Source organism: Papaver somniferum, chromosome 1, assembly GCF_003573695.1.
Source record: "Papaver somniferum cultivar HN1 chromosome 1, ASM357369v1, whole genome shotgun sequence".
Taxonomy (NCBI): Eukaryota; Viridiplantae; Streptophyta; class Magnoliopsida; order Ranunculales; family Papaveraceae; genus Papaver; species Papaver somniferum.
Genome location: NC_039358.1, coordinates 75,209,021 through 75,233,705, shown reverse-complemented (window position 1 = coordinate 75,233,705; position 24,685 = coordinate 75,209,021). Strand labels below are relative to the sequence as shown.

At 36.0% G+C, this 24,685-nt stretch overlaps 2 protein-coding genes across 3 annotated transcripts; one reads left to right on the top strand and one right to left on the bottom strand.

Annotated features, from left to right (window-relative positions):
• Positions 1–4,174: 4,174 nt before the first annotated feature.
• Positions 4,175–8,368, bottom strand: LOC113330450 (protein MCM10 homolog). 2 transcript variants are annotated; one of them, XM_026577261.1, is made up of 10 exons: positions 7,767–8,368; positions 7,614–7,688; positions 7,288–7,525; positions 7,070–7,194; positions 5,900–5,933; positions 5,761–5,807; positions 5,515–5,652; positions 5,352–5,416; positions 5,197–5,263; positions 4,175–5,097 (listed from the first exon to the last, which is right to left on the bottom strand). In XM_026577261.1, exons 1-10 carry the CDS (start codon positions 8,039–8,041, stop codon positions 4,905–4,907), a joined length of 1,257 nt encoding a protein of 418 aa, XP_026433046.1. In that variant the 5' UTR covers positions 8,042–8,368; the 3' UTR covers positions 4,175–4,904. The 2 variants fall into 2 exon arrangements, with proteins under 2 accessions (XP_026433046.1, XP_026433052.1); XM_026577267.1 differs by having other exon boundaries at positions 5,761–5,795; positions 7,767–8,365.
• A 1,148-nt stretch (positions 8,369–9,516) lies between these two features.
• Positions 9,517–10,689, top strand: LOC113336103. Its single transcript, XM_026582128.1, has one exon. It carries the CDS (start codon positions 9,517–9,519, stop codon positions 10,687–10,689), a length of 1,173 nt encoding a protein of 390 aa, XP_026437913.1.
• The last annotated feature ends 13,996 nt before the right edge of the window (positions 10,690–24,685 follow it).

The following is a 24,685-nucleotide window of genomic DNA, read 5'->3' as shown; positions in this document are numbered from 1 at the left end:
TGCCATTTGGAAAAGTTTTTTTTTCTCCAAAGCTGGAAAAGTTATGCTCATCAATACTGCATTAGCAAGCCTACTTCTTTATTTTATGTCTCTTCTACAAATTCCAGTTTCAGTTGAGAAGACATTGTTGAAAAATCATGAGAGACTTTTCATGGGGATCAATAATAGAGAAGAGAAAAATTCGATGGGTGTCTTACGACAAGTGCTAGAAGAAGAAAGAAGATGGGGCCATAAAGAATATGAGATACATGAACAAGACCTTGCTGGATGAATGGAGCTGGAGATACTCAACAAAGAAACATGCATTACGGAGAAAGATGGTGTAGCATAAAACAAAGTCAGGGGATGTTACTCTAACGTTGAATGATTACAAACCTCTACAAGGCAGAGGCTTTTGAAAGGGCATATAAAAAGACAAATGAAAAAGGATTTCCTTACAAGTGTGTCTGGGTAAGATATGTTCCCCCAAAGCATAAAGTTTCTGTTCGGTATTTGTTGCATAATGCAATACATACTGTCAGCAATCTACTGAGACGAGGTAGTGAAATACAAGAGACAAGATGCGGTCTTTGCAGTTTGGTAGACGAAGATGTAGATCACTTACTTCTGTATTGTACTTATACAAAGAAGATTTGAGAGCAGTTTGGCATTGGTAGGAGTTTCAAACCAACCATGAGAGAACATCTGGAGGAATGGCTTGACACTAAAAGAGAAAATAGAGGAAGGAAAATTTGGCCACTGATTTCAGCTGTTATTCTCTGGGCAGTCTGGATGGAGAGGAGTGCAAGAGTATGGTTAAGAAAAGACATAACGATAAGGAAGAAATAATCGACGAAGTTAAGAGACTATCATTTGGTGATTGTATTTTCAATTGGGAAGCTATTTTTGAGTGAAATTAAGTTTGGCAGTATTATTGGGGTATAGTTGCGCGCCTTAGTTTTTCTTTCTTGTATTCTCTTTTTTATTAATAAAGATTTTAACCTTTTAACTCAAGAAGAAAAAAATCTTCTTAAAAAAAAAAAAACTGTATACATGTACTATGTTCTTGATCAAATACTATTTACTTTGTGTAGAATAGTATAATTTTCTGAAAATACGTGAGGTAGGCAAGTGACACCATAAAAACGAGCCGTAGTTGTTGAACGAATGAACCACAGGAGCGGCACCAAGTAATTTATAAAGTATGGGGCAGAAGACCTCAAACCCAAAAATACTGGTATGAACCTTGTACTTCTCTGGCAAAGTTATTTCGAGTCCAAACAGCATTTGAGTGCCAAGCATGCATGCCGACCCGTGATTACAACTTGTCAGTGTTTAGTTTTCAGCGTCCATCAACATGCATAGAGATAGCATTAGGAGGCTCTAAGTAAAACTACTTAAACTTATTAAATGCTTTAATTAGTCTTGAAGATGATGAACATCTCCACTTAAGTCTCTAAGACCATAAGGGTTGTCATTAATTGAAATCACAAGCTGGCCTTTATGACAATTTAAGGTTTACGTGACAAAACATAGTAATTCAAGAATGATTTTTTAGGGACCATGGTTTCTTTGAGGGGACCATGATTTTATTAGGCTACCTTCCCTATAATGATAAGGGGTGTCCTAAAACCTTGAAATGACTAACCCATCCTTAACCTAATTTAATTTAAAACCAACCAAATAACTACCTATATATATAACCACCTCCTCCTTCCACCACCGCCGATTACCACCACCACCACCTCCGATTATCACCACCACCAACCACCGATTACCACCACCACCTCCTCCCACCACCACCACCACCGCCTATTTAAGAAATGTAACAACATCAATGCAATCACAATTAAGCTCTGTTACATGATAATTTTGTCGAGTATAAAAGACGCCAGCCGTAGCCTGATTCTGCCATGGGACCACTCCGGAGGTATTTTCCAACAAACCCTTCACTTTAATTTGATTTTGATTGCTTCAATCGAATAGAAATCATCAAAATAGGGTTTTAGTAGGAGTTACAGAGCCATGTTCGGTTATGTCGATTTTCCAAAAAACCCTAGTTTACTAACCGAACTTCTTGAAAATGAAGAACACGAAGAATAGTTCGGTTCTATTGGATTTAAAACTAAGTCACCGAACTCTCTGTTCAGTTGTTTCGCAAAAAAAATTAAAATTACAAAGTAACCGAACTCCACCCTTAGAACCGAAAAAAAAAACAAATCCAATCTAACCGAACTGTGTTGTTGTGGCCACTATGTTGAGTTCCAAAATAACCGAACTTAGCCAATAGAGTTCGGTTTTTTCGCAAAAAATTTTAAAACTACAAAGTAACCGAACTTAGCCAATAGACGCTGGAACTTCAATTTTTTTTGTTTGTTAAGTTCGGTAACTTTACAATTTTATCGCAGAAACCGAACTCAAAGTTCGATTGGTTAGCTGTTAGGTTCAAGTTTGCGAAAGAACCGAACTTTGTAAACTTATATACTCTTATATTACGTAAAGTTCGGTTAGATCAAAAGTGCATGCAGTTTGCGAACCAACCGAACTTTGTACACCAAAGTTCGGTTAGTTGAGAACCAACCGAACATAACGATGTAACTCCTAGAAATTCTATCATTAGAGAGTTCGGTAACCTGCGTGTTTGGAACAAGTAACCGAACTACACTTTCGGATGAGTTCGGTTACTTGTTCATCTCACGGGGCAACCGAACTACAGCTTCAGATGAGTTCGGTTACTTGTTCTTCATATAAAGTAACCGAACTGTTCAAAATCCAGTTCAAATCCGGATCATTTTGAAGATTAACAAATATTTTAGGAGAGGATGGAGATGAAGAATCAGATGAGTTTTCATCATTTGAAAACTCAAACTTAGTGAATTGGAAAAAAAAATCTATTTTCCATGTTTTTCTCCTTCATCTTCTCTAACTCTACTCTCTCAATAATTCTACTCAACTAATAATAAACCCATCTTTTAATTTAATCTCACTAATTGTTTTTAACTAAATCATTCACTAATCATCACCCAAAATTAATCAGGAGGGTAATTTAGGTATTAATATAAATATCTAGATAAGGGGTGACCTAGATTTACTTCTAATGTCTTTACCCAAAATAAAACCATGGTCCCCAAAAAAACCATGATCCCCAAAAAATCGTTCTAATTCAATATCTGGAGCATAATTAATCCTACACCTCCCAAAAATATCCACCATGAAAACCAGCTAAGGTTTCACAAATAAGTACTCGTATTCAAAATCGGAGGGAGTATTTTTTTTTCTTCGGATTTCAGAAAATCTAATGATTTCAAACCTTCACTGTCTACATAGTTAAAGAGTGATATCATTACTGAACAAGATAGGATAGGAGTATGATCCTAGCTGATCCGTCGCATTCCAGACCCATGACCCGCCAAAACTTAACAGTATTTAAACCATGCAGTAAATGACTGCAAAATGTGGTGGTTGAACGGGTATGATACTATGAAGACACACACATTGAGAATGACCCTACCCACAAAATAAAACACCCATTTTGAATCCTTGCTTCCCACTCGATTTCTATTTTAAGACGTGCAAACAAACAATGTTGAGAGTCTTGACAAGAAAAATCAGAAGATCTTTAAAGTTTTCTGTTTGTTTTGTCATTCACTGTCTCATAATAATAATATGCTTTTTGATTCCGTTGACAAAAATAAGATTACTAAAATTCCCTCCGACCAAATACAAATTAAAACCTTGTTTTTTTGAGGGAAATTAATTTGACAGACAGACAGGAGTTACAGTAGTCACAGTGCTGTATAAATTATTGCATTTCCATCCACAATGGTATAATAAAGAAGAAAGCATATCCAAAATAAAGTCTACCCAAAAAAAAAAAACTCAAGAAGCTGAGATATGGGCTCTCATCAATATCTTGGAACAGGACATCATCCACAGTGTGATGCAGACATCTATATGGCTTTCCACCAAGTATCCATGGTTAGTTATCTTAGCCACAAATCAGTAATATAATGAAGCTAATATTAGGAAGCACATGGTGGGATTGGTGAACCCTATAATAACAACCCCATGTGCCAAGTTGGTCACCAACTTTCTTCCTAACTAGATAACAACCTTCGAATTCAAAGCTTTGTAATTTTGTTTGCATTTGTTGAGATTCCATCAACATGATTTCCTGTAAAGACTAAACTAAAGACTAGGGGACCTCTATCATATATGTCCTCTTGCATCAAAATGTAAGCCTAGCCAGCATCAAAGAACAAAAAATAATTACAAGCAGGTACAAATCTAGTTTGTTTTCTATTTCATCTTAGTTATAAAACAGCTAGATACTTTGAAATAGTACCATATAATCTTCTCCATGTCTATTTAGATTTAGGATGGATTATAAAGCTAGAATTTTTCTTGCTTTTAAGGTAAAGCAACAGAATGATTATCCTTACTAATTCCACCTTTCTCTTAAATCAATACTAGAGTATTCTAAAATTATGTTTCGCAACCTCGTCCTTACGTTACTCCAACGATGCATTAAAGACTTAAAGTATACTCAATGGCGCATTATTGTGAAACAAACTGGATTTAGCTGAAATGATAAGAAATGCTCTTGGATGAAAGTTTGTAAGCATCCATTTGTTAATGTCCATTTTCTTATTAGCTTGTACTCATTACAAAGTTAGAGCCACAAAAGGTCAGCATATATAGGGAGAATTCATAACTTCATCTTCAAGTGTTAACTTAGATGAACCAAAATTGAACATTCCTTGTGATTGCATCCTATAGCAAAAGTATAATAAATTGGTATGAGATATGGATCATCACGAGCAAAAACCTCCAACTATTACTTGATAATGAAACCTCAAGGACTGACAAAGTTGTCCATGTTAAGTCAGAGTTATGGTTGCATAACTTACGTTGGGTTGTGTTTACTATTCTTCATCTGAACTAAAAATGTCTATTTCAATCATTTTCTCTTTAGGCTTTTCAGTTTTCATTCTTTTCGCCTCGGGTTGGTCTTTTCTGATTGGAGGGGTTGGGTACTTTTCAGTTTTCGTTCTTTTTGCCCCGGGTTGGTCTTTTCTGATTGTAGCATTTGGAGAGGACTTTGTGATAGATGACAACCTAAAGTAAAATAGCAAAGTTTCAGTTACACAGATAAACAATACTGACATTCAGAAACATATATACAACATTTTTCTTTTTCAAGGATTGAGATATTACCCTTTAAATTTAATATCATTTTGTTGATTATTTGATCCTCCGTTCTGCTCTATTGGTTTGTCTTTTACTGAAAAGGTGTAACAGATTAAGACAAGGGCTTCATGGAGGGTGCTCAACAAAAGTTAGCAGGAATTTAAGATACGAGGAGCTCAAACCTGTGACATGTGTTAGGAACCGTATTCCTTGTGAGTGTGCATTAGTTGTAACTTTACACGCCTTACTGTTGAAATTCCCCAAAGAACCCATTCAGTTACATTTCGGCAATCATACAAGACCACGGTGTGAAGGAATGGGAAATAGAGAGGTAATGAAGTATACCTTAAGGCCTTCTTTAATCCATCCACGGACAACACTTTAAGGGGTTGCACTGTTTTCTTCGTGTTCCCTCTCTTAAAAGGATCAACCATGTAAACACCCTCTGGCTGATAGGAACTCCTAAAGCCTGTTTTCAAGTTCCTGTAGTGATAAACCCATGAATGTTAGTGACAAACAAATGAGGAGCAAATAATCTGAATGTTTTCCCTTTTCACAGAAAGATGAAGGAACAGAAACAGCATAGCTTACCCTCCTTTGAGTTCACCACGGGATACAGTATATTTCTGGGATGCATTCCACCAAGAAACATAACGAGAGTATATTACTAATACTAATCATTTGAAACACTTAGCTATAACAATCGTGTTGGATGAGAAAGCATTCTTACAGACGTATGGAACTTGCAGTATACCCCCTGGCGCCTGCAAACACAAAAGTAACAGGTAAGCGTAAATCCAGATTAAAACTACGTACAAAAGATGCTACCATGATGAGATGTAAAGTGGTATATCAGAATAGACAGTGTGTTTCAACCACTAAGACTATTCCTCGTGATTCCCAACTCTACTACAGTAATCCTAGAATTTAATCCGCATGTCATGCAATTGTTAGCTTAAATTTTTTGCTCCTCATTATTTTCTGCACAACGTGAGATGATGGAGGAAACCTACACCATCAGCTCAATTTTCTCAAAAACACTTCAAACTCCAGATTTTGGTAGTCTTTATAAAACCACAAACTATAGACTTATCCTGCAAAGTATCATTCCACTAAACAGACCATTACCAATATTCAAACCCACAGCGCTATCATATTTTTTACAGTTCACAAGGACGAGACAACTAAAAGGAGGATCCCAACATGTATAACACTATTCAAACCCACAGAGCTGTCATATCTTTTACAGTTCACAAGGAGGGAGACAACTAAAAGGAGGATCCCAACACGTATAACACTATGCAGGTCAGTTAATTTCCCTCCATAGGAAACTACAAGCTGATGCTAGGGAAATTTTGAGCAGGAAGCATATATCAGGGGCATTTCCATGCCATTTAAGGATGACGTGGTCAAGTTGGTATACATAATACATCTAGTCACGCCATACTTATTAGTTATTACCCAAAGGCATTCAGGAACGTGGTAACATGCAAGTATGCAACATAGAATTGTCTCATTAAAGGACATTGAAACTTGTATGCTTAAGTATTCTTACCTTTGGCAAATATAGAAATACACAAAACTATGCCATTTAAACAGAAGAAACATGCAAATGGAGTAAATATACTGTTCCAAGGATCACAATAGCCCAAAAGGATAAGCTGATACATCACTTTTCATATCCTAAATTTTTTTTGAAGGGTACACATGTGATCTCTGTATAACGTTTTATTCGTGGAAAGATGAGTTCAATCAGGGTATGACTTGTGCAAAGAATAGACAAAGCTAACTCTCCAATCCAGGGTTATTGAAATACAGATTTAAGCAATAAAAGTGGATTCATTGCTGTAACGCAAGCCAACAAAGTACTAAGAATGAAAACAAACCACTAATAACATACTTATCTATAGCCATGGTACAAGCAACCCCATCCTTCCTTTGACCCTTGCAAACTCCAAAATCAACAGAAGTACCCAACTTTAAAATCTGACCAGCTGAGAATATACTAAGTGAAAACCCACTCCCCTAAACAAGCAACAATAAAAATAACAATCTTTTAGTTACTCCAAAAGCAGAAAGACGTGATTCAAACTCCATCAAGCAATTACAAAACTATACCTCATTATCCTTGCGAACTTTAGAATTGAACAGCGCGAAAACTGTTCCGACATGCTCTTTGGAGAAGGTAATATAAGCATCCCCAAACATGAATACAGAAAGAGTCTTTTCATCCAAACACCCAATTTTCCATATACAGTAGTGTGTCCCATTAGAACTCATTTTGGGAGCTCCCTTTTCTGACAATACACCAATGGTTGCCCAGCTACCAGCAATTGAATCTCCTACTATCAAATTCCTGATCAGCCAAAATTTTAAAATTTTAAGCAGATGAGTACACACTACACACAAAACCCTTGAAATGGTTCATCAAATTGGATAGATACCTTATAGCCGGCAACCGAACAAATCGAATGTCAGATAAATGATTGCTCAACTCTTCAGGAGAGACCAATAGATTCCTTCAGAAAAAGACAAAAAAAAATTCTCAAAAATCAATACACCCATAAAAACAAATTTAGGGTTTCATTTGGACTTACTTAATCCGCAAACCTGAAAACTTCTCAACATCACCGTCGATGGAAATTTTTGATCGATTCAATTTAGGAGCTGCTTTCTTTGCAGCGGGAGGTTCAGTTTCTAAGTAATCTTTAACAGAATCTTTGAAGATAGACATGTCTGAGTTTCGAAGTTGTTGCCTTGGAGATCCATGGTCTGATAGGTAAGCAGATGGAGAAGCAGGTGGAGTTTCCAATACCTTATCATCATCATCAAGTGAGAGGAGTAGATCCAAATCTTCTTGATTAGTTGACATCGCTGTGTGAATCTACTATCAACTAAACTGTGCGAGAGAGATATATGGATTTATTAGAGGGAAAATTTGGAGTTGAAAGAGGGAAATTGAAATAATAGTCTGAAATTGGGGGGAAATTTCATTTTAGTAACCAAAAAATGGAATCACAAAATTAAGTATAATTATATTTTGTCAGTGGATTAAACATTAAGGGCGTTTGGTCTAGTGGTATGATTCTTGCTTTGGGTGCAAGAGGTCCTGAGTTCGGTTCTTGGAGCGCCCCTTTTTATTATATTTTTTGTCTTTTTACAAGCCTTCTGCATATATCGTATAGTTGTTGCCCGAATTTATCTTCATTTTTTCTTTTTATTATATTTTTTGTCTATCTTCATTTTTTTTATTATATTTTTTGTCTTTTTACAAGCCTTTTACATATATCGTATAGTTGTTGTCGGGATCCATTTTCATTTTTTTAAACAGAAAAATGGGAAATTTATAAATATGAGAGAAAATCGAAATATGAGGAAGTGAGTGAAGAAATTTAAAAGTAGATCGTTAAATGGAGAAACTGGATTTCTTGGTGTATATCATCCGCGCAACACTCGTTACTTATCAACCTTTACATTTCATTCTAGTTGCATAAATTTTTACTAAATTGATGAATAAAGTTATGCAACTCAATACACTTACTGGTACTATGTGATTATCAAGCTGCTTCTGGTCAGTTGGTCAGCACAACCAAAAGCAAATGTTTTGTTGATGGCACATCTATGGACAGGAAAATGCATATTGCTTCTTTGATGTAGATGGAGTTATCGTCTTTCCCTGAAAAATATCTTGGAGTTCTACTCATGACTGGGAGAGTTAAATCAGAACACCTTTGGTCTTTTGTGGAGTATCTTCAGAACACTCTAGCTGGTTGGATAGGTAAGCTACTCTCATTCCAAACTTGAATAACTTTAATCAAGTTTGTCTTGCGTAATATACCTATCTACAACATGTCTATTTACAAGTGGCCTAAGAAAGTGATCAATTCTTGTGAACAAATTATCAGAAACTTTCTTTGGTCTGGCAATAGTGAAAATAGGAAATTTATTACACTGGAATGGGATCAGGTATGTGCCCCTGTTGAGGAGGGAGGTTTGGGAATAAGAAAACTAGAAGATATAAACAACGCTCTTCTCATGAAATTATTCTGGAGAATTCAAACTGAAGATGTTGAATGGTCCAAGTACTTCTTAGATAAGTATAAAGATAAAAATGGGGACTGGATATATTACTATAGAAAGTCATCTGTATGGCCTGGTCTGAAATGGGTCATTAATGATTTAAATGAAAACACAAGATGGATAGTGGGGAGTGGTGAAGCAATATCTGTTTGGGATGATGCTTGGATATTTGATCAACCTATATCTCAAATGTTTCCTGGCAATGAATTTATTTCTCAACACAAAGACATGAAAGTGAATAAACTGATTGTTAACAATTAGTGGGTTATGCCTCAGGAATTTCTGGTTTTCTTCTCTATGGATGATATCCCTACCTTGTTTAAGAAAGATACAATGATTTGGTGTGGTGATATTTCTGGTAAATTCTCAGTTGCTTCTGCAGTAGAGAAAATTAGGATAAAATACCCTAAACTTTACTGGTACAAGAAGATATGGGCTCCATGTGTTCATCCTGTTACAGCTAGCAATATATGGAAAATCACAAGAAATATTGGTGCTACTGATGAAAACTTTAATAAGAGAGGTTTCAAACATGTCTCAAGATGCTATATTTGTCATGAAGACCAAAATTTTATGGATCACATCATGTGGAACTGCAAATTTGGTCAACTGCTCTGGAGCTGGTTGGGAGGTATCTTTTTATTCCTCAATCCTCTTTCTTCTGATGACAATCTATCTCGTACTAAAAATAAAAGCTCTGTTATACAAGAACTGTTAATTTCTAGCTTATGCACAATGGTTGAGATATGGTTTACTAGAAATAAAATGTTCTTTGAGGAAGATATACACAATGTTGAACAATCCAAGCAAAGAATATTACAATACACTAGGGACTGTAGATTCAGAATTAAGGGTACTATGTGGCATTCCTCTTATGATAGTCACATTCTGCAAGTCTTCAACATTGGTGTCAGACCTGTCAAGACTTTCAGAGTCATTGAATGCTTCTTTCTGCTGTCAAAAAATCATATACTATTATCTTGTTGTGATGGAGCAGCAAAAGACAATCCTGGAATGGCTGGCTATGGTTTTATAGCTAGGAATTCAAATAGTGACTTTGTTGTTGCTAAACCTGGTGGGTTAGGAGTAGCTACTAATTTCATTACAGAGATAGTCGCAGTTATACGAGCTATGGAATGGGCTATTGTTAACCAGAAATGGGATATCATTATTCAAACTGATTCCCGGTGCACCATTGATGTTTTTATGAAGGAGAAGATACCCCGGGCTTTCTGGTCAAGATGGTATAGAATAAAGACTTGTCTACACAACATTCACTTCAGACATGTATATAGAGAGATCAATTTCTCTGCAGACTGTTTTGCTAAAAGAGGTGCTTGCATGGAGATGGGGCAGATTCGAAGCTACAACAATAAACATGTCTTTCTACATGGTATGGAAATGCCGGATATGGATTATTATAGATTTTGTTTTAAATAATTTTGCAATAGGGTGCTTCTGTTTTTTTATTTTTGGTCTGAGGTTTTCTGTAACCTCTTTTTGTATAACTATTTGGCCTAATTTTTAATAAAATTTTTCTTTAGTAAATAATATAAAAAATACACTTACTGAATTTTCAATTAAGGGTGGAGCACTATATCTCATATGCAATTTACATACAACACTCTAGTTTTCTTAAATGCTACTGAAGAGGAAATGGATAATTTGTTATTGATATTGCAAATTATTGAAGCCATCACTAGGCTTAGAGCTAATATCTCCAAAACATCGATGGTGTGTATTGGTGTAGAGTCCAGAATTAATGACCTGGAGGACATTCTAGGTTGGCAAGTAGATTCACTACCTCTGAAATATCTAGAAATGCATGCGGGAGCCACATGCAATTCAGCTGCAGGACGAGATTATTGAGAGACTTCAGAAGAAATTGATTCCTCGAAGGAGGAAACAACTTACCAAAGCTGGAAGTTTGGTCTTAATAAGAACAACATGCATTGCTTTTTTATTACATGCCACTTTACAATATCCCTACCGAGGTGGAGAAGAAAATGACAACTCTAATGAGAGAATTTTTATAGGGTTCTACTAGACAAAATAAGAGGATAAATTTGATAACATGGAAGACGATTTGCAAACCCAAAGAATACGGAGGATTGTCCTTAAGAGGACTATAAAACAGAGTAATCAAGTTATTTTATCCGGTTGGACTTGGGGGTATTAAGACGAAAAATACTCTTTATGGAAGAGGGTTGTGGAACATAAAATGAATGGGGATGCACAAGATTTATGGGCCAAGGACGATTCAAAATCGCAAGGAAGAAGTCTATGGAAGGGGGTACTCAAATAACTTTTGCTGCAATAATTGGAAAGGTAGTTTATGTCTGAAGGAATTTTTCCCTAAAGTGTATAAACTGGATGTCAATAAGAAAGCTAAGTTAAATGGGATGGTCCAACAAAGTACTTGGGACATTAAGCTTAAAAGAATGCCTACTACTGAGGAAGCCATTCAATTGGCAGCTCTGATGCAGGGGATATGCTCAACCATCACTGATTCTACAAGAAAATGCGGTCGTCATGCAATCCGGAAGCAAATTTCAGTTAAGTCGTGCTCAGAGTGTGAAAAAGCGGGGGTCTAACAACACCACCCAATATTTCGCTTAGAAATCTGTATGGACTAACTCGGAAACACTTTCTAGAGAATCAACTAGACAGTCAGACTCAATCTAGGTAAAAGTATCTCAAGGAGTTAATATCTCTCTCTTGTATTGATTTACTCAAACTAATAAAAATCAGTGAGTCCTAATCAAACACAAGGAATAACTTGGACGATACCAAAGACCAATGTCCAAGGATCAATCAATGATAATCAACAACCAAAAGTTGGATTAATCTAATTCATGATCTAAACGCACAACCTGTATTATTTAAATTATAAAGATAAACAATATAATGCGGAAACTGAAATAACACAAACACCAGAAATTTTGTTAACGAGGAAACCGTAGATGCAGAAAAACGCCGGGACCTAGTCCAGATTGAATACACACTGTATTAAGCCGCTACAGACACTATCCTACTCCAAGCTAACTTCGGACTGGACTATAGTTGAACCCCAATCAGTCTCCCACTGAACCAAGGTACAGTTGTACTCCCTACGCCTCTGATCCCAGCAGGATACTGCGCACTTGATTCCCTTATCTGATCTCACCCACAACTAAGAGTTGCTACAACCCAAAATCGCAGGCTTTAACAATAAACAAATCTGTCTCACACAGACAAGTCTATCAAAGGATCAATCTGTCTCCCACAGAAAAATCCTAAAAGTTTTTGTTCCGTCTTTTGATAATAATCAAGGTGAACATGAACCAATTGATAATCCGGTCTTATATTCCAGAAGAACATCCTAGATTAATCAATCACCTCACAACAATCTTAATTGTATGGTAACGAAACAAGATGTCATGGAATCACAAACGATGAGACGAAGGTGTTTATGATTACTTTTTATATCTTGCCTATCAGAGAACTCTCACGATCTCAAGCCAATCAATATGATTGTACTGTTACGATAGAAGATGCAAGATAAGATCACACAACTACGATAAAAGTAGTATCGGTCTGGCTTCACAATCCCAATGAAGTCTTTAAGTCGTTAACCTGGTTTTAGAAGAAGAAAACCAAAGGTTAAAGGAGAATCGACTCTAGCACGCAAACTAGTATCACACGTAAGGTGTGGGGATTAGTATTGCACAATACTAGATGTCTCCTTTATATAGCATTTTAAATCAGGGTTTTGCCTTAGTTACAAAGCAATCAATATTCACCGTTAGATGAAAACCTGATTTAGATTCAAGCTAATATTTCTCAACCGTTAGATCGAAAACTTAGCTTGTCATACACAAATGACTGTATGCTTCTAGGTTTGTTAACCGTACCCAAACGCATACATTGTTGGTTCAACAATATTCTACCCAAAGAGGTTAACCATATAGCGCTTCATACCAACCATGTCCTTCTTCACCATAACTAGTCCAATTGACTCAAATGAACTAGTTAAGAGAGTTGTTCAATTGCAAGGAAATCTTATGTAACTACAGGATACAGTTGAAGCAAAGATGATTTGATTCACTCGAATCGGTTCATGAACTTTAATAGTCACGGTTTTCAAATGCATTCCTTAGTATTTTAAGATTAAGTTCAGAAATCATCTTTAGATATATAACCTTCTCAAGTTCGCAGACTAGGTTCGCGGACTTAAGACACCGGATAGAGTTTACAAACTCCAGCAGAAATTCTCGGGTTAGAGAACTACGCCGGTTCGCGGACTGGGTTCGCGGACTTGGCTCACGCAAGTAGTTTTTCAACTCCAGCAGAAATTCTCGGGTTTGAGAACTTTGGCAGTTCGCGGACTTGGCACTTGCCATTATTCCGGTTCTCTTGATCAACAAAGTTCGAAAACTTCAGTTCAAGGAATCCATTGGTTATGTAATCTAAACTCTCATTTCAATCATTGTAACATTCTTAGAGGACGTTATATAGTTGTTACACTATTTCTCGTCAAAGCAATTTTCAAAGTGATTGAAACATTCATGACTTTCGTCACTAGGTAAAGATAAACTTGGTCGAAGCGAAAAGCTTACCAACACATATTTCGAGATATAGATAGGCGAGGTATACTCGTCTCGAAATACCAAATGTGTATGATCTAGTCTATATGTATAGCATACGACTTTTGTCTCAAAGAGTAGGAGATAGAATGGACAAACTTTTGAGTGACAGATAAGTTCAAGTCTCCACATACCTTTTTGTCGAGAAGTTCCACCTGTTTCTTGAGTAGATCTTCTTCTTGTATGATGAATCGCCATGAAGTCCTTGAGCTCAACTATACTTACTATCCTAGTCCAAGACTAGAAATCAAGACTTATAGTTTTGATCACTAACATTGCCAAACATGCTTGAGATAGCAACGCATGCGAGTTTGACCGAGCAGTGCTCTAACAATCTCCCCCTTTGTCAATTTTAGTGACAAAACTATCAATACATATGGAATACAAAAAAGATAATGAAACTTTAGTAGCTCCTATTCCACATGTCTAATCTTCAACATTACTCGAAATCTTCGTCACTTCCAAGTACTCCAATGATCCCAAAGGTTGTAAGTTTAGCATCACCGTTGTTGAAGATCCGTAACTATAACAATGAGAAAGCATCGGTCTCGATCATTGTTATACAATGTCATAGTATTATTATACAGTGTCAAAGACCAATTGTATCACAACTTCAGTAATAATACTATGGTGATATGTATCACTCCCCCTTAGTCAATACTCCATCTCACATGAAAACCACTCCCCCTTACACAATGATCCGAAAACCATATGTATTTGTAGTGTGAACTACATATTAATTCTCCCCCTTTTTGTCAATAAAATTGGCAAAGGTACAAGAACGGGATCATAATGAAATTTCTGTAAGAGACATTTCATGACTAAGAGAAAGAAACACACATCATCTTATTTAGATGCAATCATATAGCCGAAGCTAACATCATTCATCAAGGATTTTAAAGATACTAGATAACCCCTCTAAAATTCCACAGCCGCACACCCCTCAAGATATGACCATCAAGCACAAGTTCAAAAGAACTCTCCCCCATTTGATGTCATTCCCAAGGGAACAACAACGGGCGACCTTAATTTCAAGAGAAACGAAGGATTTTATTGGACACCAAAACCATGAGAATGATTTTATATCCAACACTCAATCAAATTATTCATAAGTAAAACCATGAATAATCTAATCGGAATACATAATCAAATTAACCACAAAAGTCATCAATTTAATTCATTGTGCTCAACATAAGTAAACTTACGGAGCAACGACTAAGTTAATCATACAAGAGAGTGATTGGCTTAATCATTCATGTACTCAACACAAGAGAACTTGTGGAGTAATAACTAAATAACCAAGGAGATGATTAATTTAGTTCTAAATGCTCAACATAACGTACCTCACGGAACAACCAACCAAGCTAATCAAAAATAATCAACTTACTTGTATCGTGTTCAACATAAGACACATTACGGAGCCTCACGGTAATACAAAAAGATGGATCAATGAAGATCTATACCATGGAATACACAAGGATTCATTCTTTTGCAAAATCATATACAATAGCAATAATCTTTGGATACAAAAGATTTTAACCTATCTTTCGTCAAGGGTTGACAATATAGGATTAACTTTTGTATATGTCAAAAGTCTATTCATTCTTAAACCAATACATGAATACCGATCGTGAACGACTTTACTTTTGACAAAAATATGGGACAACAAAGTTCACGGACGTAAACACAAATATCCCATAACAAGTTGCAATATAACAAAATCAAAAATATTGCAAAATATCATCCTCCAAATAGTTTTAGAATTTTAAACCAAAAAACCTAAAAACAAGAAGATGAAAATAATAGCTATGTGTAGTCACAAACATCGCTATTCAAAGAACTAGCTATTCTTCCAACTAAGCCAAAAAGAAGACTTACTAGGCAACTCAAAATTAGACTCTTATGCCAGAACCAGACATTAACAACAACAGATGGACGGTTCTGGAAGTTTGTGATTATCGAGCTTATGAGAGATAGCAACCTCTGCAACCTTTGAGGGAATATCCTTTTTGGGAGTCTCCTTAACACGATTCTTCATGTGAGCAAGATTACAATTAACATTTTCCAACTCATCTCTTACAACATGAAAACACTTTATAGTCCCTACAAGTTGCTGAGCATCAACAACCGCCTTAGTTGGAATCTTTTCCCCAATATCTGAGTAAGAAACATGAGATTGAGGAAAGGATATTTCAACTTCAACAAGAGTTCCCTTATCTTTATCAAACTCAAAATATATACCGTTGTCAACGAAGTCTACAAACAAATCCCACGAACAAGAAGGAGACGTCATTGAGAGACCTAGAGTGGAATGCTTCTACTCAATAGGAAAGGTATATAAACGATTTGTGAGAATTAGGGTTTACAAGATAGGTATATGAGACAAATCTCAAAACCGTGCAAGTACCCTTATGAGAGATCGTAACAAAACTTGTAGTTTTTGAAGGTCAAGAAGAAAAACAAGATAAAATAAAAACCTTAAAAAAATGATAAAATACTCATGTAAAAGTATGTGACTGATTATCCATCTAAGAACGATAAGGAATTAGATAGCTAATCAGAGTTACTTTACAAATAGTATACCTATTGAATTCTCACACAACTAGGATTTTTGGTGGGTGAGATATCAACCTTGTGTTTAGTTTGCACAAGTATGAGCATTTGGCTCATTAAATGAACGTTGTTTTTGTTTAGCCTTCCTTCTTTGATTATCACTCAGTCCAGAACAATAAGACATAGCTTGTTCAACATATCCTTCTGAAGGCTTTCTCTGAGGGCTAAATCTAGGACCTCTTGCAATTGGTTCAAGGGGATAGGAATAGATGGGAATCCATTTTCTAGATTTAGATTTACCAAAAACATTCTTATAAATACAGGGAATACTTTCATCAGAAATATGAGAGTTTATTCGATTAGAATGTACCTGTGCCCTGTGATGACTTCTAGAAAGAAAATCATGTTTATAAGGTTCTTGGTTTTCTGTGGGTATTCGATTCACTGCGGTATTCGACTGACTATTTGTTCCATTGACAGAGGATAAAAGCAAATTACGAAGTTTAGAAATCTGTTTCTTTCTGGCAAAACAACGGATAGCATAGTGATTCTTTTTCCCACATAAGGTACAGGTTCATGGAGGAGAAGCAACAACTGGTACTTGTTTAAAATTCGTAACCATCGGAGAAGATTGTAAGTTATGAACACTTTCCTTGACACAGTCTTCATCTGAAGAAAATTTCATTCTGTACAGTAACTCATGAGAATTAATTTGTGCAGAAGAATTTTCTTAAGACATAGTTTTCCTTTTCCAAGTATTTGCACTACCCATGGGCTAGAACAAGTGATGCTTCAAGTTTCTCTTTCTCAACATAAAGTCTGTCAAGATCGGATGCATGAGTCTTGATCAAACATTTTTCTCTAATTGAGCCTTCTTTGATCAGCTTTTCAAGATCACCAATATTTTCATGCTGTAGATTATTCTCTTGAAGAAGTTTCTCAATATCCTTAGAGAATGACTCTATTATGTTATAGAGTACATGTTCACGATCAATAGACTTTTCAAATTCATCAACGAGCTGTTCATGATTCTGAAGATCAACAAACTCAGTAGAATTTTTTGCAATTCTGGTGAGCTCCATTTCAGCTTTTTCCATTGTGTCCAATGTCTCATTGGAGGAAGAGTGGTCAACACAAGATGGGACAGTCTTCCTACCTCGGAATTCGGAAAAATCAACTAAGGAGTAATCCTTTGAGGTATTTCCGAGACACTTGACAGAGTTGAAAGATTTAGGAGGCATTATGGTATGCGTACGAGATTCCTTCCTCAGACTCAGATTCCTACAAACACAAACTTGTAAGGTCTTAAACGTGTTTGCCTGCTCTGATACCAATTGAAAAGCGGGGGTTTAAAAACACCACCCAATATTTTGCTTAGCAAGCTGTATGGACTAACTCCGAAACACTTTCTAGAGAATCAACTAGACAGTCAAATTCAATCTAGGTAAAAGTATCTCAAGGAGTTAATATCTCTCTCTTGTTTTGATTTACTCAAGCTAATAAAAATCAGCGAGTCCTAATCAAACACAAGGAATAACTTGGACGGTATCAAAGACCAATGTCCAAGGATCAATCAATGATAATCAACAACCAAGGGTTGGATTAATCTAATTGATGATCTAAACGCACAACCTGTATTATTTCAATTATAAAGATAAACAATATAATGCGGAAACTGAAATAACACAGACACCAGAAATTTTGTTAACGAGGAAACCGCAGATGCAGAAAAACCCCGGGACCTAGTCCAGATTGAATACACACTATATTAAGCCGCTACAGACACTAGCCTACTCCAAGCTAACTTCGGACTGGACTATAGTTGAATCCCAATCAGTCTCCCATTGATCCAAGGTACAGTTGTACTCCCTACGCCTCTGATCCCATCATGATACTGCACAATTGATTCCCTTAGACGATCTCACCACGACTAAGAGTTGCTACGACCCAAAATCGCAGACTTTAACAATAAACAAATCTGTCTCACACAGACAAGTCTATCAAAGGATCAATCTGTCTCCCACAGAAAAACCCTAAAAGTTTTTGTTCTGTCTTTTGATAATAATCAAGGTGAACAGGAACCAATTGATAATCCGGTCTTATATTCCCGAAGAACATCCTAGATTAATCAATCACCTCACAACAATCTTAATCGTATGGTAGCGAAACAAGATGTCGTGGAATCACAAACGATGAGACGAAGGTGTTTGTGATTAATTTTTATATCTTGCCTATCGGAGAACTCTCACGATCTCAAGCCAATAAATATGATTGTACTGTCACGAGATAAGGTGCAAGATCAGATCAGACAACTACGATAAAAGTATTATCGGTCTGGATTCACAATCCCAATGAAGTCTTTAAGTCGTTAACCTGGTTTTAGAAGAAGAAAACCAAAGGTTAAAGGATAATTGACTCTAGCACGCAAACTAGTATCACACGTAAGGTGTAGGGATTAGTTTTGCACAATACTGGATGTCTCCTTTATATAACCTTTCAAATCAGGGTTTTGCCTTAGTTACAAAGCAATCAATATTCACTGTTAGATGAAAACCTGATTTAGATTCAAGCTAATATTTCTCAACCGTTAGATCGAAAACTTAGCTTGTCATACACAAATGACTGTACGCTTCTAGGTTTGTTAACCGTACCCAAACGCGTATATTGTTGGTTCAACAATAGTATACCCAAAGAGGTTAACCATATAGCGTTTCATACCAACCATGTTCTTTTTTTTTCACCATAACTAGTTCAATTGACTCAAATGAACTAGTTAAGAGAGTTGTTCAATTGCAAGGAAATCTTATGTAACTATACAAGACACAATTGAAGCAAAGATGATTTGATTCACTTGAATCGGTTCATGAACTTTAATAGCCACGGTTTGCAAATGCATTCCTTAGTATTTTAAGATTAAGTTCAGAAATCATCTTTATATATATAACCTTCTCAAGTTCGCAGACTAGGTTCGCGGACTTAAGACACCGGATAGATTTTACAAACTCCAGCAGAAATTCTCGGGTTCGAGAACTACGCCGGTTCGCGGACTTGGCTCACGCAAGTAGTTTGTCAACTCCAGCGGAAATTCTCGGGTTTGATAACTTCCGCAGTTCCCGGACTGAGTTCGCGGACTTGGCACTTTCATACTTCCGGTTCTCTTGACCAACAAAGTTCGAAAACTTCTGTTCAAGGAATCCGTTGGTTATGTAATCTAAACTCTCATTCCAATCATTGAAACATTCTTAGAGGACGTTATATAGTTGTTACACTATTTCTCGTCAAAGCAATTTTCAAAGTGATTGAAACATTCATGACTTTCGTCACTAGGTAAAGATAAACTTGGTCGAAGCGAAAAGCTTACCAACACATATTTAGAGATATAGATAGGCGAGGTATACTCGGCTCGAAATACCAAATGTGTATGATCTAGTCTATATGTATAGCATACGACTTTTGTCTCAAAGAGTAAGAGATAGAATAAATAGACTTTTAAGTGACAGATAAGTTCAAGTCTCCACATACCTTTTTGTCGAGAAGTTCCACCGGTTGCTTGAGTAGATATTCTTCTTGTATGATGAATCGCCGTGAAGTCCTTGAGCTCAACTACACTTACTATCCTAGTCCGAGACTTAGCTATAAGAGACTAGAAATCAAGACTTATAGTTTTGATCACTAACATTGACAAACATGCTTGAGATAACAACACATGCAATTTTGACCGAGCAGTGCTCTAACAGAGTGGCTATTTGCCGAAGAAATTGTTCTTCAACATCTTTCACAATTTCTTCATAGAGATGTTTGGGTGAAGTTTCTCCCTCAAATGGTTCAGTTTTTCCTTTGAACAGTTCTTCATAACGTCATACCAACTAATCATATATAGCCAATGGTGTATGTGCAATGAGAAAAATGAAAATGTGGACCACTTGCTACTACATTTTAAGGTTTCTCATCAAATTTGGAACTATTTTCGGAACGACTATAATTTAAAATGGGTACAAGATAATTTTGTTGTTGATGAATTGTACGCATGGAAATGCAAGAGAGCTAGAAAAAGGGGAAGGAACGAGTGGCCCGTTTTGTTTTTTGCCATTTGTTGGGTTATATGGGGTTAAAGGAATAAAAGAACGATGGCGCATAAAAGAGGAAGAGATGTTGATACACTAATAAACGGAATCAAGAGTTCCATATTCATATAGAGATACAAAGGAAAATGGTTTCAGTTCATATGTTAAGGGATCTTGTTTGCAATTGGAAACCAATTATGAGTTGTAACTGATTTTGTATTATAGTCTGGGCTTATTATAATTGGCGTTTTTTTTTACTCTCTCAAATAAGACGATAACCTTTTCTCTTAAAAAAAAGAGAGGACATCTTAAGAAAGAAATGATCTCAAATGAAACCAAAACCAACATCAATACCAATACCATATAAGTCTTCTAAGAGTAAGACTGTTTCAAATAAGGTATTATCTGATTTTTAAACCCTTAGTTTCTGTTCTGTGTATCATGGCCATCTTCATGCTTGTTGTTCCTTAAATTCCCAGATTTTATCTTGTTTTGTGTGGATTTATATTACTATTAACTTAGCTTGTTTTTTAGGGTTTTCCTGGTAGAATTTAATCAAATCAATTCATATGTTAAGAACATATAATGAAGTTTATTTGATATTTCTTCTTAATGCAGTTGTTTCCTTTACATTCCCTTGAGGATCCGTTTAATTTACGTACATCTCTACTTAGTATCTCTTTTTTTAGTATTTTTTTGTTGTCATTGTTGAGTTTAGACTTTAGAGTAATATTAGTCTATTGGGATTTCTAGTTTAGTCAATTAATTATTGTATTTCATTAAAAAACCAAGTCATAAAGCTTAAAATAAAGTGATGTGATAGTTGTTTGACCGCTCTAGTGTTTCTCTTAGAATCTTCTTTAGTTTTGTAAGAATCATTTAATGATTTTGGCAGGTGGTGAACAGAGGGAGACATAAAAAGAAGTCGTACTTTTCTCTTTCAATTTTTTGCACTATGTTTTGTAATAATCATTCAACAAGTTGCAGTTTAGCTTCCTCAAAGTATTTAAGAAAGTCATGAACCACTTCAGTAGAAACCATATCCCCATTCTCAACATCCTGGTGTGAGTAGGCATAGTAGCATGAGGTATTAGGATCAACATATTCTATAAGGGTTCTTTTCTTCCTCCCTTTTTATTCGAAACCAATACCTTTCTCAAGAAATCCTCTTGCAAAATCACCATAGCGAGATGAGGAAGAAGACATTCTTGACAATCCACCAAATAACCTAGAGTATGCGTACGTGACTTACATATCTCAATAGGTTTGCTATTTAAAGGTTTCTTAGAGAAGATATTTTTAGGGTTTCCAAAAAATTGGTTCGTGATAGTTACACTGGCATTCTGCACGACCACAACTAGACCCAAAATAAAAGAATACTCAAGAGCTGTACGTTTACGTCTTCACATAAAATTTTGCTACGTGAAAAAAATTCACAAAAAATTGGCTCAATAAATTCTAAATCCCCAGAGAGGAGCAATTTAGAGCACAATAGTAGCAATTTGTCAACCCAAAAATTCCATAAGAAATCATAAACAAAAAGTTTTGACAAAGATAAAATACAAATACTTAAGCAACATGTTTACGACGATACTCCTGCTAAATACGATAAGAAAATAGCTTGAGTATTAGGAAACACTTTTGCCAACAAGTATACCTGAACAAGTCTCCCTCAACCAGGATTTTTGTGAGTGAGATTCCAAACTTGTGATCAAGTAGCGCAAGTATGAGCCTTGAGCTCATCAAATGAACATTGTTTTTGGTTAAACCTCTTTCGTCTGTACTTTGGAGGAAAACCGTTATGATGTGCAAAGTTATCATAATATGACATATATCAAGGATTCTTACCTGGAGAGTATTGCTTAGAAGGAACTGACAGCATGTTGATGATCTCTTTATATTCGTCAATTATTAATTTCAGATTGTCATCCATCTTTTCATTTTTGCTCCCGTCACATGATACTTTATCCACATCATGAACATCATTATCTCCCTTTTTGAAAGAAGAGAATTCTTGAACTCTTCTTGAACGATATTTGTTTAGAGGTCTATTATGCTTCTTAGCATTTGAGGAACTCATTGAACTGACTTTTCTGGTGGGGAACACAGGGTGTGGTACTGAAACCAATTGGTTTAGACATACGAATGTCAGTTCCACCTTTGAGAATTAAATCTAAGGTGTGTTGAAGTCGAAGAAAAAAATTTGTTTTTCAACCTGGAGTTTTTCTTTTGCTTTACATGTCCATTTGAATCATATAAGAGACACACTTTTTGATCACATGAGTGATTAGAGGATGCATACCTAACATTATCGTTTGGAGATTTCTTTCTTCCACCTGAAGTGTAAGTGCCCTGTACACCTTTACGAGTCAGAAGTGATTCTGAAATTACTTCTGAAACTGGAGCTCTTTCAGTTGGGACAGAAGTAGATAGTATAACAGACTCTTCTGAACATCCCTGAATGGAGAGTTTACTCAAGAGATTTTCAATTTCCAAAGCATCCCTTTTAAGAATTGCCTCAAGTAAGATACGATTTGATCGAACTTCGGAGTTTTCCTTATAAGAAGATTTTCACTGGAGCCACAGTCACTTACTACATCGAGAATAACATTGACATGGTTTTTCAACCGTTTGAATCTATCAGCTTGGATTCTAACAAGATTTAGAACGAGTTTACCCTGTTTAGCTGTTTCTTCTTGAACAACAGAGTCAGACTCATCGGAAAAACACATGTCAGTGTTAATCTGTTTTATTTGAACACAAGGTTCATCTATTTCAAAGATTGAAGAATCTTTCTCTTTGATAGATATATTAGAAACAAAATTTTTATTTCTGGTGGTGCGTTTACCAAAGATAGTAATGTGGTCCATAGAGTCAGATCGCTACAAACACCGACTTTTGAGGTCTTAAACGTGTTTGCCTTCTCTGATACCAATTGAAAATGCGGGGGTCTAACAACCTCACCCAATATATCGATTAGCAATCTGTATGGACTAACTCCAGTATACTTTTGAGAGAATCAACTAGACAGTCAGACTCAATCTTAATAAAAAGCATATCAAAGAGTTTATATCTCAATCTCTTGATTTAATCCTTACTCAAGCAAATAGAAATATGCGAGTCTAATTAAATACAAGAGAAATAACTTGGATGGTACCAAAGACCAATATCCAAGGATCAATCAATTTCAATCAACAACCAAAGGTTGGATTTACCAATTGATCGATTCAACGCACAACCTGTGATATTTCTATTATATAACAAAATATAATGCGGAAAAGAAATAACACAGACACCAGATTTTTGTTAACGAGGAAACCGCAAATGCATAAAAACCCCCGGGACCTAGTCCAGATTGAACACACACTGTATTAAGCCGCTACAGACACTAGCCTACTACAAACTAACTTCGGTCTGTACTGTAGTTGAACCCTAATCAATCTCATACTGATCCAAGGTACAGTTGCGCTCCTTACGTCTCTGATCCCAGCAGGATACTACGCACTTGATTCCCTTAGCTGATTTCACCCACAACTAAGAGTTGCTACGACCCAAAGTCAAAGACTTTAATAAACAAATATGTATCACACAGAAAAGTCTACGGTAATAGATAAATCTGTCTCCCACAGAAATACCTACGAGTTTTTTTTTGTCTTTTGTTAAATCAAGGTGAACATGAACCAATCGATAACCCGGACTTATATTCCCGAAGAACAACCTAGAATTATCGATACCTCACAATAATCTTAATCGAATAGCGAAACAAGATATTGCGGAATCACAAACGATGAGACGAAAATGTTTGTGACTTCTTTTTTATCTTGCCTATCGGAGATATCAATCTCAAGTCAATCTTACGATTGTACTCCTACAATAGATACAACAAGATTAGATCACACAACTACAAGAAAAGTAGTCCGGTCTGGCTTCACAATCCCAATGAAGTCTTTAAGTCATTAACCTACAGGGTCTCGAGAAGAAACCTAAGGTTAAAGGAGATCGACTCTAGCTAACACAACTAGTATCACACAAGAGGTGTGGGGATTATGTTTTCCAGTTACTAGAGTTCTCCTTTATATAATTTTCAAATCACGGTTTGCAATCAATGTTAGCTTAGTAACAAAGCATCTAATATCCACCGTTAGATGAAAACCTGATTAGATTCAAGCTAATATCTTTCAATCGTTTGATCGA